The following is a 22,930-nucleotide window of genomic DNA, read 5'->3' as shown; positions in this document are numbered from 1 at the left end:
TAGCCTGCCCTCAGGAATCCCTCCCTCCTGTAAGCAAACCTCTTACAGCCCAGTCACGTTTCTCACAGGTTTGGGTTGCTATGGTCTCCCTTTCCCTACTCAGGTCTAAGAATTAATAACTTATGCCACTGAAAACATCTTAAATGTCACATGAAAAACATCCTGGATCAAACAGTATCTTCACTTTAACTGCTAAAGAGACATAAAGACAAATTTCTGGGGCCAAGTACAGTGTTAGCAAGGGCTGTTTCTTAAAGGGCCCAGGAGTATCGGGCACAGCCCAGCCTACTGTGCTTCGAGTGGCTGGAGCTTTCTAAGTTTTTATATGTGACACAAACCACCCACCTGTCCCACATCCTGATAAATTTCCTAATGTACTAGAAAGATGGAGATCAGTTAAACATTTTTAAGGGAACTGAATAAAGTAGAAATAAGTTATAAGGAAGTGAGGCCATTTCTGATATTTATTTTTTGAAACTGGGAAATGATGGCAAGTTTCTTACACAGACTTATGATGCCTAACAACCCTTTCAAAACTGAGATCAGACTCCACACGAACTCTTCTAAACAAGTAACAGCCACAGCTTGGGGGAACCAATTCAATCAAAAACAAAGCAATGCCACCCCTCCCCACCCGCTATGAATACGCAATAAAGAGAGACAGGCATGAACTTGGTCAACTAACAGTCATTCTGAGGGGAGTTTGCTGCTTACAGTAATAGTGAATATCCTTACAGGCTAAGGCTGAGATTGATGGAAGTCTCCTTGTTCTCTGTAGACTTTTTATAGACTTCAAAAACAAACAAACAAGAGAATGGACCTGAGGACACAGAGAGGGGGAAGGGTAAGCTGGGACAAAATGAGAGAGTGGCATGGACATATATACACTACCAAATGTAAAATAGATAGCTAGTGGGAAGCAGCCGCATAGCACAGGGAGATCAGCTCGGTGTTTTGTGACCACCTAGAGGGGTGGGATAGGGAGGGTGGGAGGGAGGGAGATGCAAGAGGGAAGAGATATGGGGATATATGTATTACTGATTCACTTTGTTATAAAGCAGAAACTAACACACCATTGTAAAGCAATTAGACTCCAATAAAGATGTTAAAACAAACAAACAAAAAACAACCACTGAACCTTCTTATTTACCAGAGTTTCTAATCATTTACTGTCAGTCAGGGTTTGGAGAATTTCTAAGTCATAGAAAGAGCTGTGAATTTGGCCCACTACGAAGAACTGTTTGTACTGAAAGCAACTTGGAATATAAATAACTGAAACGCATTAAGTTAGAAACAACCCCAGTGTTATTACCAACAGCTTAATATTCTAACAAAATAAAGGTGTTTTTCTTACCAAGATGTAAAAATTACAAGAACTGCTCTGAAACCACAGCGAGTCCCTTTACTACAGGAACAGGTGAGAGAAGAGGCTCCTGCCTGTGTTCTTCCCTGGTGACAAGGATGCAGATGGGATTCAAGCTCCCCTTCCTGTCACTGCCCATCTGAGGTCACAATGAACTGCAGACACTGCTGTCTGCTTATCACATTAGTTTTCAGGGGAGCTACTAAGCTTTCTCGGGGAACCACTTCCTCTGATGTTATCTTTTATACTCAAGAACAAAATTCCATTTATTCACTCAACAAATATGTATCAAGCACTCAGTCCATATTCCAGAAGCTGGGATAGAGCAATGAACAAAGTACATAGGACGGTCAGTAACACTCAGACCTCCTGTTCAGGAAATAGAGCAGCCTGCTAGGGAAGGCTGTAAAAAGCCAAGCACTGAATTCTCTGCAGAGCCTCTCTAAGGCACACACACAAGACAAATTGTGGTGGCTGAAATAACAGCAAAGTGGACCCCGAAAGATATAGTGCTTCAATTTTAAGTTAGTGAAAAATAATGATTCACTTAAAAAAAAACGATTACAAAAAATTTTTGAGATAACCTCTATGAAGTGAGGTGCCCGTCTGCCTTTCTGGTGACACAGGTCAACACAGTTCGACAGACAATCCAGCATGCCTGACATATTACCACATGAGAAGATTTTAATGAGCCAAAGTCCTGGAATGCAATCTTCAGGCTCCTTGATGTGACAATTTTTTTTTTTTTTTTTTTTTTTGGCGGTACGCGGGCCTCTCACTGTTGTGGCCTCTCCCGTTGCGGAGCACAGGCTCCGGACGCGCAGGCTCAGCGGCCATGGCTCATGGGCCCAGCCGCTCCGCGGCATGTGGGATCCTCCCGGACCGGGGCACGAACCCGTGTCCCCTGCATTGGCAAGCGGACTCTCAACCACTGCACCACCAGGGAAGCCCTGATGTGATAATTTGATCAAAGCAAGACTTATCTCCACAGAGGTTGGTCCTAAGTTCATGTCAGGAAATGAAAATGCCGGCTTTTGCTGGGTTACATTTTCAGAAAAGGGGCACCACAGTGGATGCAAAAGCAGGGAGTGCTTCTAGCAGCGGCATCCTTTCTATGGTCCTGCCACCGCCCCTGCCTCCTGGGAAGAGACTTGTAGCCTTTGAGCCAAGGGCTCAGGGCAAGGTGTTGAGAGCTGGCAGCAGGGGCCTGAGGTGCTGGGAAATTTAATTAGCACATGTGAAACTAAAAGGGCCTACAGCTGAAAGCCACTCCAGACGTGTGAAGAATTGTGATTGATTTTTGAGAACTCCCATCTCCCAAGAATGAACAAGTGTGGGGAGAGATGAGCTGCTTAGTTTTTTTGTTTTTTAAAAGGTATTTTTTCAAGTCTTTTGCTGGTAAGGCTTCCAAAGTTTTAGCTAATAAACTTTCTCCTTTAATAAAAGAAAGATCTTTCTTCATCTGCCCAGAGCAAGGACCTGCTTAACCATGAAGAAAACTAGTACATGGATCTGCAGGGGACCAAATGTTATTTTGTAACAGAAATTTTATAACTCAGAAAAAGACTTTTAAAAGCTTCCATGAAATCCTGTGCAGCCCAAAAGCAAGCACAGAGCAGAGATTAGAAATGGACCTGAGGCTCCTGCACTCCAAGGGCTCACAGCCTTGGCGTGGAAGCCATAGATACAAAGACTTCCTGAAATCACCATAACGGGAGTCACCGTGCAGGACGGTAACCAACAGATTTAGAGCAGGCTTTTCGTAGGAGGGATTTGGGCTGCATCTTGGAAGATGAACAGCATTTTCAGAAATGAAATAAGGGGAAGAGCATTTGGGGCAGAATAAAGTAGATGAACAAAGGCATAAAAAGCGTGTTTGGAGAGAGCAGAGTGGGCAGAAATGTGACTGATATACATGGAGGTCGTGGTGGGAAGACCCGTGTTGTGGAAAGGCAGAAGGAACCCAAATCCTCTCAGACTAAGGATTGGACTTTATCTGAAGGTAAATTGTGGGGAAAATCAAGGGCAGCTGTCGAGCAGAAGCATGCCTTAGAAAACTAACTGATAGGAGCATGCAGGATGAACTGATGACAGGAAGCAGCCGCCAGGCTCAGGTGAGACATGAAAACCCAGCACTTGGGCAGAGAGGCATAAAAGCAACACCGGTGGCAAGCAAGGGACAGGAGGGACATCGCAGAGGCAGAGCACTGGGATCTGGCTCCTGATCAGATCCTGGGGGATGGCAGGGGCCAGGGCGAGGGTGCTCAGATGATGCTACATTTCAAGCCCAAGGAAGAAACATGATTGTAAGATGGGAAAGAAGGAGATGAATAAGTAGAATAGACTAGAGCTACAATGAAAAAGAATAGTTAAAGATGGATTCAACACACTCAACAGAAAAAGACTGTAAATAATTTAAAGATAATTGTTCTTCATTTTGGACTACAGGCTATCAACTTAAAAAAAGAGATACTTTAAGTGTCTTAAAGTGGCAGCTGAAGGGGGAGTGTCAGAGGATCCTGCATAACCCTGATGCTAACTTGGGAGAAAATTTAGCCAAAGGTAACATTTACTATTTATACTGCTTTCAACTTGCTTTTAAATTTTCTGTCTTTCCAGAGTTTATGGATCCTCCCCATCCCTTTTAATGACCACACTTGCTATAGTATATGGATGTGCACAACTAGCCTCCTTGTGAAGGGCAGTGAGTGGTAAGAGGAAAAATGCATCTGTTGCCTAGCAGCAGGAAAAGGCATCATGTCGCCCTGTAGCTCATTTCCTCTGCGGTACTTTTTCTGACTAAGACTGTGTTGGAAGAGGTGCAGAAACAGAGAAAGCAGCTGCCCACCCTGGCATGTCCATCTACTTGTTGTTTTTTTGTCTTGCAGCCAGCACCTGCTATTCCGACAGGCAGGCTATTTGCTTTTAAATGCATAAACTGGCAATTATTCCTGATGCTTGTTTGACGCTTAAACAGAACCATGAACATGAGGGGCCACCATGACCTAGACCCTGCACAGAGCTCCCCAGGGAGAGGCAGGGTCAAGGTACATTGCCCACAGTTACAGAAAGTATAAAAAAACCTGCCTCATGGAAAAAATCATAAAGTAGCTCAGGTACAGACAATTATTACATTTAGGTTCAACACACCTCAAACTCCAGATAGTGATCTTTGAGTTTGTACTCATCTACCTCCTTGGCTTTAACCTTCTTGTCAGGTGGGTAGGAGCGGTGCTCGGCTAGCTCTGTGGTGATCTGCCTCAGCTTGCTCTCGTGAGATTTCAGCTGTTCCTCCTGCAGGAAAGTATTAAGCCATTTAGCATCCAGAAAAATCAATAAACAACTGTAGCACACTTTAAAAAATCCCTTATGATGAATGACGTTAATTCATCAAAACAGTCCAACATGCCTCTGCTGCCACATCTTACCAACTTTCTCAGGCCAGGGTCCACGTGTACCTTCGAAAAACAGCAACCAAGGCCAAGCCCAGCACCCCTAACCAGGCCTCTGGTCACAAAACCAAATGCTTTCATAGCCCTGCGTCAGGAGTAACTGCCACGGAGTTGAGACCAGGCCTCCTGAGAGATACTCAAGCAGGCAAGGCACCGGCTGCAGAGTCAAGCACCCATCCTGAGGGCTGCACAATTTGGCTTCTCCATTTCACGTCCTCAGCAGTGCTGTCCTGTCTGTCACTACAGATGAAGACCTACCTGCATATTTTTTTTTCCTTTTTGAGACAAGCAATGCCATCAAGAAATAATTATTCTGAAAGCTGCTATTCTAAAAAATGTAGTGACCTATGCTTTTCCCTCCAAAATAGTAGAGGTTCTGACTTCCCTCAACCTCAAATTTTACTGAAGGATATTTAAGTTGTTTTCAGGTTTCTCTGGGCTGCTAAATGATGCTACATTCTTATGCATGTTGCCTAGTGAATATGAGCAAGAATTTCCCTATAGCATACAGGCACATCTCGTTTCATCACACTTAGCAGATAATGTGTTTTTTACAAACTGAAGGTCTGTGGAAACCCTGTGTCAAGCAAGTCTATCGATGCCATTTTTCTAACATTTGCTCACTTTGTGTCTTTGTGCCACATTTGGTAATTCTCATAATATTTCAAACTTGTTCATTATGATTATATTTGTTATGGTGGTCTATGATCAGTGATCTTTGATGTTACTACTACAACTCACTGAAGGCTCAGATGATGGTTAGCATTTTTTAGCAATAAAGCATTTCTTCACTAACGTATATAGTTTTTCTAGACAGAATGCTATTGCACACTTAGTAGAGTGGGGTACAGTATAAACATAACTTTAATATGCACTGAGAAACCAAAAAAATCTGTGTGACTTGCTTTATTGAGATATTGATTTCATTGCAGTGGTCTGAAACTGAACCCACAATGTCTATGAAGTCTGCCTGTGATCATCAAGAACTGAAATTTCTGGATTTTAGAAGATGTATATCTTTAAAATGACGCTAAACTGTTTTCCAAAGTGTTTCCACCAGTTTACATTTCCACAATAGGCTTGAAACTTCCCATTTTTCTACATCCTTGCCAAAATTTGATATCACACTTGCAAAGTTTTGCTAATTTTATGGGTATAAAATGATTTGAATTTACATCTTCCTGATTACAAGTGAGGATGAACATCTTTTCGTATGTTTACTGGAATTCCTCTTCTGTGAACTGGCTGCTGAAACACTGGACCCATTTTTCTGTTGAGTCCAGATCTGTAAGTACAATGACTCACAGTTTACAGTTTATAGTGTACAGTTTATTCACAGTCAAATAAATGTCTAAATTCAACGTGCAGTGCTTTACTCCAGCTTCATCATCTTCATGAAGCAAGAATCAAGGAGATAATCTCAAAATAGAAGCATTTTAAAATGATGCCTCTTAAATCTGTCTATTTTCACCACTGAAATAAAAATTTCAAGTGGTTCTTACGGCCATAAATGGATACAGACCACGCAAATTATTTCAATGCTAGAATCCCACCATACAGGAGACACACAGACTTTCCTAACAAAAGTGGACGTAAAAATGGAGAAGGAGGAAGGCAGGAGCCACAAGACGCAGCATGTTCTTAGGCTCACGCAATTAAATCTGTAATATCCACCATGAAGAAAGACCAATCAGGAAGCTTGCTGTTCTCCTCCCTTTTGTCTTTGCCCTTAGAATCCATTAGGGAAGCGTGCAGACCATTCTCATGGGACAACGCTAACAAAGGGGATTTCACAGAAGGCAGAGAAATACACCTGACAAAGTTCAAAGAAAAGGAACAGAGACAGCAAATGGCATGTACTCGTTTAAACTGTTTTAAATTAGGAAGTCACAGCTTAAGTAGTGGCATTAAAGTAATAGATGCAAGAAAACTACTGTTATATGTCAAGTGATGTACATTGGTAGTATGTGTGATAGCACATATAATGAAATTTTATTCAAAAGGCAAGTTTCAGATGATGTCACTTAATATTTAATTTTTTTCCTTACTTATATAATATTTTGACATTGAAGAAAATTTCATATTTTCCTTTAAAATACCAAACTCTAGAGGAGACCGTCAAGATGGAGGAGGAGTAAGACATAGAGATCACCTTCCTCCCCACAAATACATCAGAAATACATCTATATGTGGAACAACTCCTACAGAACACCTACTGAACGCTGGCAGAAGACCTCAGACTTCCCAAAAGCTGTGTGGTTGACAGGGTCTTGGTGCTGTAGCCGGGTGTCAGGCCTGTACCTCTGACGAGGGAGAGCCGAGTTCAGGACATTGGTCTACTAGAGACCTCCTGGCTCCACGTAATATCAAACGGTGAAAGCTCTCCCAGAGATCTCCATCTCAACACTAAGACCCAGCTGCACTCAACGACCAGCAAGCTCCAGTGCTGGACATCCTATGCCAAACAACTAGCAAGACAGGAACACAACCCCACCCACTAGCAGAGAGGCTGCCTAAAATCACAATAAAGTCACAGACACCCCAAAACACACCACCAGATGGGGTCCTGCACATAGAAAGACAAGAAGCAGCCTCATCCACCAGAACACAGGCACCAGTCCCCTCCACCCACTGAACCAACCTTACCCACTGGGGGCAGACACCAAAAACAATGGGAACTACAAACCTGCAGATGGTGAAAAGGAGACCCCAAACACAGTAACTTAAGAAAATTGAGAAGACAGAAAACACAGAGCAGATGCAGGAGCAAGGAAAAAACCCACCAGTCCAAACTACTGAAGAGGAAATAGGCAGTCTACCTCAAAAAGAATTCAGAGTAATGATAGTAAAGATGATCCAAAATCTTGGAAATAGAATGGAGAAAATACAAGAAATGTTTAACAAGGACCTAGAGGAACTAAAGAGCAAAAAACCAATGATGAACAGCACAATAAATGAATTTAAAAATTCTCTAGAAGGAATCAACAGCAGAATAACTGAGGTAGAAGAATGGATAAGTGACCTGGAAGATAAAATAGTGGAAATAACTACCACAGAGAAGAATAAAGAAAAAAGAATTAAAAGAATTGAGGACAGTCTTAGAGACATCTGGGACAAGATTAAATGCACCAACATTTGAATTATAGCAGTCACAGAGAAAGAATAGAAAAAGAAAGGGACTGAGTACATATTTGAACAGATTATAGTTGAAAACTTCCCTAATATGGGAAAGGAAATAATCAATCAAGTCCAGGAAGCTCAGAGAGTCCCATACAGGACAAATCCAAGGAGAAACATGCCAAGACACATATTAGTCAAACTATCAAAAATTACATACAAAGAAAAAATATTAAAAGCAGCAAGGGAAAAACAACAAATAACACACAAGGGAATCCCCATAAGGTTAACAACTGATCTTTCAGCAGAAACTCTGCAAGCCAGAAGGGAGTGGCAGGACATATTTAAAGTGATGAAAGGGAAAAACCTACCACCAAGATTACTCTACCCAGCAAGGATCTCATTCAGATTTGACTAGAAATCAAAACATTTACAGACAAGCAAAAGCTAAGAGAATTCAGCACCTCCAAACCAGCTTTACAACAAATGCCAAAGGAACTTTTCCAAGATCTACAATAACAAACCCAAAACAATTAATAAGATGGTAATAGGAACATACATATCGATAACTACCTTAAATGTAAATGGATTAAATGCTCCAACCAAAAGAAACAGACTGGCTGAATGGATACAAAAAAAGAGCAGCATATATGCTGCCTACAAGAGACCCACTTCAGACCTAGGGACACATACAGACTGAAAGTGAGGGGATGGAAAAAGATGTTCCATGCAAATGGAAATCAAAAGAAAGCTGGAGTAGCAATTCTCATATCAGACAAAATATACTTTAAAATAAAGACTATTACAAGAGACAAAGAAGGAGACTACATAATGATCAAGGGGTCAATCCAAGAAGAAGATATAAAAATTGTAAATATTTATGCACCCAACATAGGAGCACCTCAGTACATAAGGCAAATGCTAACAGCCATAAAAGGGGAAATTGACAGTAACACAACAATAGTAGGGGACTTTAATACCCCACTTTCATCAATGGACAGATCATCCAAAATGAAAATAAATAAACACAAGCTTTAAATGATACATTAAACAAGATGCACTTAATTGATATTTATAGGACATTGCATCCAAAAACAAAAGAATACACTTTCTTCTAAGGTGCTCATGGCACATTTTCCAGGATAGATCATATCTTAGGTCACAAATCAAGCCTTGGTAAATTTAAGAAAATTGAAATCGTACCAAGTATCCTTCCAACCACAATGCTATGAGACTAGATATCAATTACAGAAAAAAAAATCTGTAAAAAATACAAACATATGGAGGCTAAAGAGTACATTACTAAATAACCAAGAGACTACTGAAGAAATCAAAGAGGAAATCAAAAAATACCTAGAAACAAATGACAATGAAAACATGATGACCCAAAACCTATGGGATGCAGCAAAGGCAGTTCTAAGAGGAAAGTGTATAGCAATACAATCCTACCTCAAGAAACAAGAAACATCTCAAATAAACAACCTAACCTTATACCTAAAGCAATTAGAGAAAGAAGAACAAAAAACCCCCAAAGTTAGCAGAAAGAAAGAAGTCATAAAGATCAGACCAGATATAAATGAAAAAGAAATGAAGGAAACGATAGCAAAGATCAATAAAACTAAAAGCTGATTCTTTGAGAAGATAAACAAAATTGATAAACCATTAGCCAGACTCATTAAGAAAAAAAAGGAGAAGACTCAAATCAATAGAATTAGAAATGAAAAAGGAGAAGTAACAACTGACACTGCAGAAATACAAAGGATCATGAGAGACTACTACAAGCAACTATATGCCAATAAAATGTACAACCTGGGAGAAATGGACAAATTCTTAGAAAAGCACAACCTTCCAGGACTGAACAAGGAAGAAATAGAAAATATAAACAGACCAATCACAAGTACTGAAATTGAGACTGTGATTAAAAATATTCCAACAAACAAAAGCCCAGGATGAGAAGGCTTCACAGGTGAATTCTATCAAACATTTAGAGAAGAGCTAACACCTAACCTTCTCAAACTCTTCCAAAATATAGCAGAGAGAGGAACATTCCCAAACTCATTCTACGAGGCCACCATCACCCTGATACCAAAATCAGACAAAGATGTCACAAAGAAAGATAACTACATGTCAATATCACTGATGAACACAGATGCAAAAATCCTTAACAAAATACTAGCAAACAGAATACAACAGCACATTAAAAGGATCACAGACCATGATCAAGTGGGGTTTATCCCGGGAATGCAAAGGTCCTTCAATATACGCAAATCAGTCAATGTGATATACCACAGTAACAAACTGAAGGATAAAAACCATATGATCATCTCAGTAGATGCAGAAAAAGCTTTCAACAAAATTCAACACCCAATTATGATAAAAACCCTCCAAAAAATAGGCACAGAGGGAACTTACCTCATTATAATAAAGGCCATATATGACAAAACCCCAGCCAACATCGTTCTCAGTGGTGAAAAACTGAAACCATTTGCATTAAGATCAGGAACAAGACAAGGCTGCCCACTCTCACCACTATTATTCAACATAGTTTTCGAAGTTTCAGCCACAGCAATCAGAGAAGAAAAAGAAATGAAAGGAATCCAAATCGGAAAAGAAGAAGTAAAGCTATCACTGTTTGCAGATGACATGATACTATACATAGAGAATCCTAAAGATGCCAAAAGAAAACTAGTAGAGCTAATCAATGAATTTGGTAAAGTAGCAGGATACAAAATTAATGCACAGAAATCTCTTGCATTTCTATACACTAATGATGAAAAATCTGAAAGAGAAATTAAGGAAACACTCCCATTACCACTGCAACAAAAAGAATAAAATACCTAGGAATAAACCTACCTAAGGAGACAAAAGACCTGTATACAGAAAACTATAAGACACTGATGAAAGAAATTAAAGATGATACAACCAGATGGAGAGACATACCAAGTTCGTGGAATGGAAGAATAAACATTGTGTAAATGACTATACTACCCAAAGCAATATACAGTTTCCATGCAATGCCTGTCAAACTACCACTGGCATATTTCACAGAACTAGAACAAAAACTTTCACAATTTTTATGGAAACACAAAAGACCCTGAATAGCCAGTGCAATTTTGAGAAAGAAAAACAGAGCTGGAGGAATCAGGCTCCCTGAGTTCAGACTATACTCCAAAGCTACAGTAATCAAGACAGTATGGTACTGGCATAAAAACAGTAATACAAATGTATGGAACAGGACAGAAAGCCCAGAGAGAAACCCACACACATATGGTCACCTTACTTTTGACAAAGGAGGCAAGAATATACAATGGAGAAAATACAGCCTCTTCAATAAGTGGTGCTGGGAAAACTGGACAGCTACATGTAAAAGAATGAAATTAGAACACTCCCTAACACCATACACAAAAATAAACTCCAAATGGATTAAAGACCTAAATGTAAGGCCAGACACTTATAAAAGTCTTAGAGGAAAACATAGCCAGAACACTCTGTGACATAAATCACAGCAAGATCCTTTTTGACCCACCTCCTAGAGAAAGGGAAATAATAACAAAAATAAACAAATGGGACCTAATTAAACTTAAAAGCATTTGCACAGCCAAGGAAAACATAAACAAGATGAAAAGACAACCCTCAGAATGGGAGAAAATATTTGCAAATGAAGCAACTGACAAAGGATTAGTCTCCAAAATTTACAAGCAGCTCATGCAGCTCAGTATCAAAAAAACAATCAACTCAATCCAAAAATGGGCAGAAGACCTAAATAGACATTTCTCCAAAGAAGATATACAGATTGCCAACAAACACATGAGAGGACGCTCAACATCACTAACCATTAGAGAGATGCAAATCAAAACTACAATGAGGTATCACCTCACACCAGTCAGAATGGCCATCATCAAAAAAGCTACAAACAATAAATGCTGGAGAAGGTGTGGAGAAAAGGGAACCCTCTTGCACTGTTGGTGGGAATGTAAATGGATACAGTCACTATGGAGAACAGTATGGAGGTTCCTTAAAAAACTAAAAATACAACTACCATACGACCCAGCAATCCCACTACTGGGCATATACCCTGGGAAAACCATAATTGAAAAAGAGTCATGTACCACAACGTTCATTGCAGCTCTATTTACAAAAGCCAGGACATGGAAGCAAGCTAAGTGTCCATCAACAGACGAATGGATAAAGAAGATGTGGCACATATATACAATGGAATATTACTCAGCCATAAAAAGAAACGAAATTTAGTTATCTGTAGTGAGGTGGATGGACCTAGAGTCTGTCATACAGAGTGAAGTAAGTCAGAAAGAGAAAAACAAATACCGTATGCTAACACATATATATGAAATCTTACAAAAAAAAAGGTTCTGAGGAACCTTTCAGGACAAGAATAAAGACACAGAGGTAGAGAATGGACTTGAGGACATGGGGAGGGGCAAGGGTAAGCTGGGATGAAGTGAGAAAGTGGCATGGACATATATACACTACCAAATGTAAAACAGATAGCTCGTGGGAAGCAGCCACATAGCACAGAAAGATCAGCTGAGTGCTCTGTGATCACCTAGAAGGGTGGGATGGGGAGAGTGGGAGGGAGATGGAAGAGGAAGGAGATATGGGGATATATGTATACGTATAGCTGATTCACTTTGTTAGCAGAAACTAACACACCATTGTAAAGTAATTATATTCCAGTAAAGATGTTAAAAAAAAATACCAAACTCTAATTTCATGAAGTAAGTATTTCTTAGCTGCTTTGGCAATGGGGACAGGCAAGCCAGTGTTCAAGATCTCACAGTGAGTCCAGGGCTGAGACAGTGCAAGAGCCTTCCCTTCCGAAGCACAGCCCAACGGTTCAGCCACCAGCCAGGCACAGAAGTCAGCTCTCCATCCTTTTATACCAAGCATAAGACTTAAGGAGGGGAGGAAGGAAGAAGACCAGAGGGAGGGGGCAGAGGGTTGAGGGTGGGTGGGTAGGACACAGCTGTCTGCCCGCACTCTAACTGGACACATACTAGGTTGACAGGTGCTGTGCTGGGTGCTTTTTCCCACTGTGGAATACAGAACCCCAGGAATTCTAAAGTGAAAGAGAACCTGGCCTTCGCCCCTCTAACCTGTTCCTCTTGGAGGCCATGGAGATCCAGAAAGGTCAAGTCCTTGCTTGAGGCCCCAGAGGTAAAGGCAGAGGGGCAGCAGCCCCATTCTCCCAACTCTGAGCCTCCAGACAACGGTATAAAATCCAAAGGGCTGCTGAAAACACAAGCTTCAAAACAGTCTGCTCCCTGCTGGATCAGTGCTGACCTGATCCGTCAAGGCTCTTGGTAAACGCATTGGTTCTCAACTGCCTTTTCTCCCGTGGCTCTTAGACACCCAGTTTTAACAACTAGGTCCTTTCTGCAAACCCCACTCAAAGCCAGAGTTCCCCGGATTCACAGCCGATTCCTCTGTTGCGTGTACAGCACTTACAAGTCTACACCACATGCTCAGTACAAAACATACCCTGACCCCTGCGGGAATTTCGTCTCCTCTACTGTTTATAAGCTCTCTGGAGGCAGAGCAAGTTCATTTTCCCTTCTCTCAACTCATCCAATGTCTAGCATGGTGTTGGGCGGGGGAAGGAACGAGAGGCACCGTTCTGCCTTGTAGACATGACCTGCCTAACATCAACTGAGCCCTTCAGCTTCCATTAGCTAAGAGCCAAAACCAAGTCTGAGCTATTTTTGTAATGCCCACACACCTCACACAGTACCTGATATATGGGTCTCTCAGGAAACAGGAAGTGACTTACTTTTTAAAAATGGAATAAATTGACTTACTTGTTTAAAAAAGGGAAGGTAAAGAGGGAGACCTCAGACTGTTTCCTTGTGCTGTTTTAAAGTAGACATGATTTAGAAGGTAATGGCATTTCTAGGAATCTGCTAGGCAATTAACAAGTCAAATTGCTAAATACTGCAGCTTCATCAAACCCAAGCCGCAGGAGTTTAGACTAAAGAACACCTGCCTTCAAGTCAGCCCGAGGGGGGCTATTGCTGAAAGCACCATCAGAAAGATTTTGTTTCATCATTTCATGTTTAAGACGGTTTTAAAGACCTTAAGCAGTGTTTAGTGAGCTTCAGCATAATAACCTAATTGTTTTATTGAGTATCTAGTATATGTTAACTATTTAATTCAACCCTCTAGTAAATGAATACGAAAGCTGTCTATTCTCAAAGTGTGGTCCAAGTTCATGCCAAGGAGTCTAGACTGCATCTTGTTGGCAATAGTGAGCCAGTTAAGGTTAAGTGACATCAAAGCAATCATGTTTTAGCCAGAACTGTGCAGGATGGACTGAAGAGAAGCAAGATGAGAGGAAGGGAGATCTCCCGTGGTTCTAGGAAGGGTCTGCCAGAGTTTTCCAAGGCAGGGCATGCGCCCCAGGCAAGGTGATCCACTGGGAAGAATTTTTAAAATCAGCACTGAGATATAATTCACACTTGACCACACAAATCACCCATTTGAAATGTACAATTCAGAGTTTTTTAATATATTCACAGGGCTGTGCAACTACATATTCACAGGGCTGTGCATCACTACATTTAATTTTATGACATTTTAGATCCCCTAAAAGAGACCCTTTTGGAATAGAATCACACAACACGTTCCTTTTGTGACCGGCTTCTTTTACTTAGCAAGGTTTCCCAGGTTCATCTACACTGTAGGATGTACCAGTGCTTCAGTGTTTTGTGGCTGAATAAAGCCCCGTTGTATGGATATATCACGTTTTATTCATCCATTTATCAGCTGATGGCCATATCTACCTTTGGCCGTTTGAATAATGCTGCTGTGGACATTCATGTAAAAATTTTTATGTGAATGTATATTTTCATTCTCTTGTTATCAAAGTGGGGTGAAATTACTGGGTCACATGCTAACTCTATGTTTAATCATTTGATAAACCACCGAAGTGTTTTCCAAAGAAGCTGCTTCATTCTATATTCCTATCAGCAATATATGAGAGCTCTAATTTCTCCATAACCTCACCAATATATTACTTTTCATAAAAATTTTTTAAAAACTTATAGCCATCCTAATGGTATCTCATGGTTCTGGTTTGTATTCCCCTAATGACTAATGATGTTCAGCACTTTTTCATGTTATATTGGTAGTAGGACATGTAATATATTTTATTTAAAAAATACACATATTGAAGGATATCTGCTCAAATATTTAGTGTTGATAAGGTAAATGACCAAAAAATTAGGACACCAGTGATCTGAGTACAAGATAATAAGAGTCTGAATTAAGAGATGTGGGTAGGATATGAAAGATGTGTAGGAAGTAGAAGTGACAGGACTGAAAGTATGACATTGAGTGGGGTGGGAAGGGTGTGGTTCTGGCCAGTGAGGGACACACTCTGAGAATGCCTTCATCCTCTGAAAGCTCTGCTCCTAACGTCTGCCTGTGGAGAGGGGCGTTGAGAGGGCGAGTCAGCCGGTTGACCCTGGAGCCGGACCTGGGCACCAGGAGGCTCCTCACCCAGCCGCCGCTCTCTGAATGTGCATTCCGCTTGCCTTCCCCGTGCTAGGAGCTGCCCAAGGATGCAGCCTTGAGACAGTAAGGTGGTGTTGGGACCATCTGGACGGCCTACCTGACTGGAACCCACTTAAGGATGCTTATAAACTTTAAGATCCTGGAGGCGGGTGCAGAGATCCGCTGTGTCTCAGATGCCCAAGACAAGCCTCGCAAGTTCCCTTGCTTATTAAGCCTGCCACCTACCAGTCCGGGGTGGCTGCCTCTTTCTTCGGTCTCTCCTTGCCCTCCTCATATGGGGCCAGTTTGTGAACCAACATTGCCCCACTCACCTTGTCCTCAGCACTACTGCCATGCGGTCAAAGCACAGGATAGCACGAGGGTGAGAAGCAAACACAGAATCTCCTGTTTGCGACTGGGTTAATCACAAGGCTGGCCCTCAGCAGTTAGTATTTAGTGATCATCCATTGAGTCAAACTTCTACAGAACAGTGGTTGGAATTCAAAGCAGAAAACAGGACAAGATACCTGAGGAAATGACACTGTCATGAGGTACAGGTCTCCAGAGAAGTAGTGAAACGGAGGCAGGTTTTGTCACAGGGCAGGGTCTCTGGTCTGCACTGCGTATGGCAGGACACCGGTGTGTCTCAGAAACACACATATTCCCCGAGACCCTGGCCCAGACCTGATCAATCGAGGCGGGGGGCCGGGGGATGAGAAATGTGCGCTTTAAATAAGTCCCCAGATAATTCTTATGCACATTAATGTCTGAAAATGATTACTTTGATGAGTAGAAAAGGAGGTCCAGTAGATCTTGAAGACGGCCAACCATGAAATCCTAAGTTTGGAGTGCTACACCAGAAGGAGAAACAAAACTTACATTTTCATACTAGTCTCTCTACCTGAGACAGAGGAAGAAAAATGTGCCCTGGCAACATGGTCATGAAAAACAACTAGAAGAAGGCAACTCTTCCCACACAGCAGAGTTGCTCAGAACCACGCTACTCTGACAATAATCAATTCCAGTAACGACGGCTAATATGGTTTGGAGAGAAGACAAGAATAAATTAAAGAAAAGCCTGCAAATGACAGGGTGGTGAACAGTGTGTCTTTAAAAGCACCAAACAATCTTCTAATTGAATGTTTAGTTTTTTCCTCACACTGTTTGACTTTTTTCCAGCAGGGCACTCACACTGTTATACATTATTTTGTAAACTGAAATTATCCAAGTGTTCTGGCATTTAGGGGAGTTGCAGCCAGGCTGTGGGCATGCGGAGAAAGGAAAGACGGCCAGGCTAGAGCAGTGGCTCCCAACAGCAGGGACTGGCCCCACGAGACATTTGGCAATGTCTGGAGACATTTCTGGTTGTCACAACTAGGGGGATGATACTGGCATCAAGTGCGCAGAGGCTGGGGATACTGCCCAACATCCTACAATCCACAACAAAGAACTACCCAGGACAAAAGGTCAGCAGGGCCGAGACTGAGAATGCCCGGGCTAAAGGAGGAGGCCTCACCTTCGAGGCACTGGAGGCCCTGTGGGCGCATCCAGACACACCTTCCAGGTTCACTGAAGGTGCACTGTGACTCCAGCCAAGACATGCCCCAAGAGTCTCCATCTGAAATGGAGGGTACCCCAAACACCTGCACCAGGCTGTGTGCAAACCAACGCTCTCTCCCTCTTTCTAACCTGTTCCTTATCATGTGCTTGGTTCTACATATTCGTTTCTAATTGTCCTATTACTCTCAAAGGTAAAGCACATTTTTCATTTTTAGTAAACAAACACAATGACCTGGGCAAAAAATACAGAGCTAGTGATAGAAAGAATCTTAAAAACATTCTAGAAAACTTCCTCATCTTCCAGATGGAAAACTGAGGCCCACAAAGTCTCAGTGACTTACTTGTCTGGGAGGAAGTCATCGTATTCTTTTACAAAGAAATTAAATGCCCAAAAGGGTTTGGTCATCTTATGTGACACAAGAGGATGCTTCTTTCTGGTTACTACTTGCGTATTTAAAATCTTGAACCCATCATTTTGATCACATTACATATGAATTTTTTGCACCTCCATGTTCAAAATGAGGAAAAATATCAAAAAAGTTATGCATTCTATTTTTAATTCCAATGTAGGACATTTGTTTAAAATAAGAGATTCTGCCTTGATAAAGGTGGTATGGTCTTGTGGTAAAAATACACAAATAGATAAACACATTCATTTTCACGTATAAGTGACTTAACTAATGTACAGCCCATACATAAGTAGGATAGTAACACATTTTTCAAACTAGAAAATAAACAGAAATGTAGGTTCTACAGTGAGGAAAGAACAAGGAAAAGCTCTCATGTTGCTCTATACTTATTAATGTTCCTCTTTAACTTCAGATCACCTTTCCCCCCGGATCTTTTATAGGAGTAGTTGTGAGAAAGACCAATCTATTGAAAGACAACGATTGGAAAATTCCTAGTGAAATTAATAGAATAAAACTCAAGTTTTGAAAGTATTTTTTTGCCTCTAGTTATTCAATTGCTTTTCTCTCCTCTTACCTTATGTAATGTGGCTTACTATTTATGTCAAGTACCCAAAATTACAGTGGGGAAATGCATTTGCTTTAAGAGTTCGTATTTTAGTTGGGTAGATGGAGAGGTCTGCCAAAATACTTTCTCGTCATCAATAAGAGGTAAAACCTGCCTTTTCTCTTAGAATATTTATTTTCCTTGTAAGTTAAATGCCATTCTGCCTTGTAAAGTGAGCTGGCTCAGTCCTTTCTATTCCTAACAGCTTTTTCAGTAGTCAGTCTATGAACTAGACAGGAATAGCAATGCTTACGTGGGAGCATCCAAATCATGTTCATAATAATTATGAATTTACAGAAACAAAAGAATCTCTACTGAAACCATGCCTCCTCTGTTCCCAGCGCCAGCTTGTCTTTGTGAACTCAGGCAGGACTTGCACACGTCCCCCGCTCCACATCCTCACTGCCTTCCATCCCCCTTAAGGATGACCAACGCAGCCGCTCCACCATCACTCCCGAAACTGCTCTCACTGTAGGACCCAGTCACCTCGGGCCACTTCACAGGAGATCTTTTGGTCCTATTTGTACCTGATCTTTCCCCCCTTCTCTTGGCATAACATTCTCCCTGGGTTTTTTCTTGACTAACTTAAAAACTATTGTTTCTCAAGTGTCTGTTTTGGTCTGCTTCTGAGCACTCATTGCAATATTTGGAGGTAGAAAGAGGAAAAGGATACAGGAAAGGACCCTGGGAAGATGCACCAGGAGGGAAAGCAGGAGACCATGGGGTCCCAAAAGCCAGATCAGACACCACAGTCCTCAGTGTCCAAGCCCAGGTGACAGCCCTTATTCCTCACTTCAGGGAGCACTAAGGACCATCAACATGCCCCAAACCCTTCCACTTCTGCCCACCTCCTCTTTAACTAACTTAGTTTTCCCCTGCATTATTGAAAGCGCCTTCCTGCTTTAGTAGTTTCCTCCTCTAGTACTTTCTTCCTATTGTAACAAGAATAATTTTTAAAGCACAGATTTGATCACATTAATTTCCTGCTTATACTATTATCCTAAGGATGCTGGGAACCAGTGAAGCATCCAAAATCCTACACCTGACAAACAAGACTTTTCATCATTTGGCATTTGCTTATCTCCACAGAGGAACGTTTCTTGCCTTTTCACAACACTCTGTACTCAAGCCACATCTGATAACTTATGTTACCTCCTACATCCCAGTGCTTTCTCCTCTAGGCCTTTCGGACCCTCTGCTGGATCATTCTCTTTCCCACAGCACACCTACCTGCTGCTCATCCTGTGAGCTTCGTATTAGCTAGCACACTTCCTCCTTCTTCCAAGGCCAGGCCCTAACTTGCACCCCAACAGTACTCTGGATTTATCCTTCATGTACCTCTAATCAAACTGCGTTACAATTACTTGCTTGTTTATATTTGCCAATTCGATCCCAGAGACCGCCTGGGTTTCACTTGCCTTCCTATTTCCAGTGCCAAAAATAGTCTCTGAGGTACACAGGCACATGATACATGTTTATTAATAAATGTTCCGTTCATGATGTCAGATGTGTAGAGGAGATAGTTAATATCAAGACTTGGTTGATTAAAGCCAGGTGAAACTATTTCTATTATTGCACCAATAAGAAATTCACAAAGACATCAAAGTAGCTTCCAAAATCCTTAACTAATCAGTGGCAATAGAGGCACTGCAGACAGGTTTAAAACTGGCAAACGTGGCTTGTATGCAATATCTTAGAACAGAGTTTTAAGTAAGAAAGGAACACAATAAAATGTGGTCCTTAGAGAGATCACTCCTACAAAAGGAGAGCAGCTCATGTGAATACATCTGAAGAGAGTTCTAGCATGCTTTGTCTGGATTAGCTGGGAAAACCACCAGGGTTCACTTAGATCCTCCCTGAGAGGTAGGGAAGGCTCTGCCCCACTGCACTGTGAATAGTGGATCACTGGGAATATTTTTATATACTCAGCATCAGATACAGTCTAGGATATGGGAAAAGCTCAATAAAACAAAAAGTTGAATGAATGAATGAATAAAAAGCTTGTTTCCAAGCCATGATGTCTAACATTAGCCAGTTATTTAAAAAATATGCACTGTTAGTAAAAACAAAAATCAAAATAAAAAATGAGGCTGGAATGACTAAGTAGTAAACTAATATGAATTTTAGAAACTAATTCAAAGTATGTGTCCTACCAACCTTGACAATTGAGCTGACTCACTTACACTTTTACATGAAGTGTAAAAGCCAGCACACTGCATTTTGCCCCACTTGTACAACACTGTCCTCCAGGGCAAGGTCTCATCACTGCCCCCAAAATATGGAGTATTATTCAAATACAAATATTAAGAAGATTATTTTACAAAGTGCTTTTTTCCAAGGTCAAAACACGATCAAAATGACTAACCTGAGACAATTTTGTAGTGGTAGCAGGCAGAAGTGGACGACTAAACTTCTTCTGAGATCCGATGGCTGCTGGAAATGGTGGTGCAGAAAATACAGCTGCAACACAATTAATTTTGTTTATCCACCCTTGCATTTCCTCTGGACTCCTATGAGAAACAGATATATTTATGTTAGGGTATTTCTGTATCTAAGTGCGTCACATCTTGCCCATTTCTCATTACTGATCTAAAATGGCATATAAAATCATTTATTCTTCTTGGTACAAATAATTCCTGACAAAACTTCATTGGAGACTAACATTTTCAAAAGCAATCACCATGGTAATAAAAGGCCCTGGAACCTAGGATCATCATAGTGTAAGGCTATGATTATCCCCCAAGGATACAGAAGGAAATACAGCAAAATCACTTCACAATAAATATTTACTAAACCCCCTACTTTCTATTTGATACTAGGCTAGGTCAAAAATTAATTTAAAAATTAACTCATCTCTTCCAATCATATAATTTGATTTTAAAATGCAACTGAGTGATAAACTGATAGAGGGAATGTAAAAGGGTACATACACCCCCTTTGGAAAGTAGTTTGGACAGTTTCTTAAAAACTATAAACTATAAATTTATTATACAACCCAGCAATTCTACTTCTAGGTATACACTCAAGGGAAATAAAAACATATAGGCACTAAAAGATTTGTATGTGAATGTTCATAGCAGCACTATTTATAAGCATCAAAAAGGATAAACACTCTAAATGTCCATCAACTAGTGAATGAATAAACAAAACATGGTCTAGGGCTTCCCTGGTGGTGCACTGATTAAGAATCTGCCTGCCAATGCAGGGGACACGGGTTTGAGCCCTGGTCCAGGAAGATCCCACATGCCAAGGAGCAGCTAAGCTCGTGCGCCACAACTACTGAGCCCGCGCTCTAGAGCCCGTGAGCCACAACTACTGAGCCTGCGTGCCACAACTACTGAAGCCCGCGCCCCTAGAGCTGTGCTCCGCAACAAGAGAAGCCACCACGATGAGAAGCCCGTGCACTGCAACGAAGAGTAGCCCCCGCTCGCCGCAACTAGAGAAAGCCCATGTGCAGCAACGAAGACCCAACGTAACCAAAAATAAAAATAAATAAAATTAAAAACAAAACAAAAACAAAACCACGATCTATATCTGTACAGTGGAATACCACACAGCAGCAAAGGTATGGAGTGCTGAGGCAGATTACAGCATGGATGACCCCAAAACTTCATACTGAGTTAAAGAAAAGCCCATGTATTCTGTGACTGCATTTATATGGAAAATCCAGAAAGGGCAATACAAAGAGGAAACTAGCGGTGTCTGGGCTGTGGGTGAGAATGGCACAGGGGATTGGGGTGGGGTGATGAAAGTGTTCCAAAACTGGACTGTGTTGCACAATTCTGCAAATTTGCTAAACATCATTGTACACTTAAAAGTATGTACGGTATACTTCAGTAGGACATAAAAAAATCCACCTGAGAGGGTGTGGAAATCTCCTGATGTCGGTATCATACTTTTAACTTATATGTCATGTTTGCGGAGCCCAGCACTGACAGCACTTGTGAACTCATAAATCAATGGAAGAAATAGTCCTGAACTAGGTGAGATACCTACCATGTATATAATCAATAAAAAGATGGACAAGAAGTCAGCCCATCTAAAAATCATTTCCTGTACTGAATACTCTGAAAGCTACCACCCTAACCTGACACCACACCCAGGTGTCACCCTCATCATGCCCTGCATGCCTCTCTGACCCGTGTGCCTCTTCAACCTGTTATTTCAATCGACTGATTTCTGCATCAATCCCACTTGGAGTAATTAGCTCTCCTTAGTTACCGTATCCAGCATTTTAGACATTTAAAAACAATAATGCTGGGGAACAGAATAACGTGGGGGCCCTTTATGACTAATGGCTGTGATTACACATCCGGCTGTGGCTCCCTTGTGCTGCTAGCCATCTCCCACACCAAAAACTCCTGTGTGACTTGGGTTTCCTTACAACTTCCTCCTCACCTGATGTCAGCAATATCATGCCTTTGCAAGCTCAGCATCCCCAAATCACCAGAGTACCTGGTTCTTGTTCTCATTTCCTCTGCTAGTCTTCCACTGTTTTGATCAGCAAGACTGCAGATACCTGTGTTTACTCTATTGATGTCAAATTTAATGCCAGTGCCTAATGCAGCCAGTTGGTAGTGCTGTGTTGAGAGTGATTCTGAAGTCAAGCTCAGGCTGTAAAAGGCATGCCATGAATAATTAACACTGCCTGCCACGGACATTGATGCTATGTGTGCTATTAAAATTCCTGTTCTAGAGGCTCAGTTCTAAACATCCAAAGTTTCTCACTTCATAAATCCAGAATTCTCCACGTGGAGTGTTCCATTTTTAATCTAAAGGCTGTCACAGACCCCTTATTAAAATGGCACTCCATCCCATTTCCTTGCCCACAATATGATTTTATATTTTCCTTCTAGTTTAATCACAAACTATTAGGGCTCAGAAGGAGAGAGAAGAGGGAGAGCAAAATGAAAAT

The 22,930-nt window shown here is 41.3% G+C and overlaps 1 protein-coding gene across 7 annotated transcripts in view; it reads right to left on the bottom strand.

The window, feature by feature from the left end:
- Window positions 1–22,930, bottom strand: part of PSD3 (pleckstrin and Sec7 domain containing 3) — a gene marked incomplete at its 5' end in the record, with an annotated part of 582,691 nt that overhangs the window by 22,314 nt on the left and 537,447 nt on the right. For all 7 annotated transcript variants that reach the window (XM_082863887.1, XM_082863881.1, XM_082863882.1 and 4 more), the window contains 2 exons: window positions 4,514–4,657; window positions 20,381–20,525. In XM_082863887.1, coding sequence (XP_082720013.1) covers window positions 4,514–4,657; window positions 20,381–20,525 — 289 coding nt within the window. The remainder of the gene's footprint in view (window positions 1–4,513; window positions 4,658–20,380; window positions 20,526–22,930) is intronic.

This window comes from Leucopleurus acutus (genome assembly GCF_964270905.1).
Source record: "Leucopleurus acutus genome assembly, chromosome: 21".
NCBI classification, from domain to species: domain Eukaryota; kingdom Metazoa; phylum Chordata; class Mammalia; order Artiodactyla; family Delphinidae; genus Leucopleurus; species Leucopleurus acutus.
Note: the sequence above shows the minus strand (reverse complement) of the source record. Positions and strands in the feature narration are given on the sequence as shown.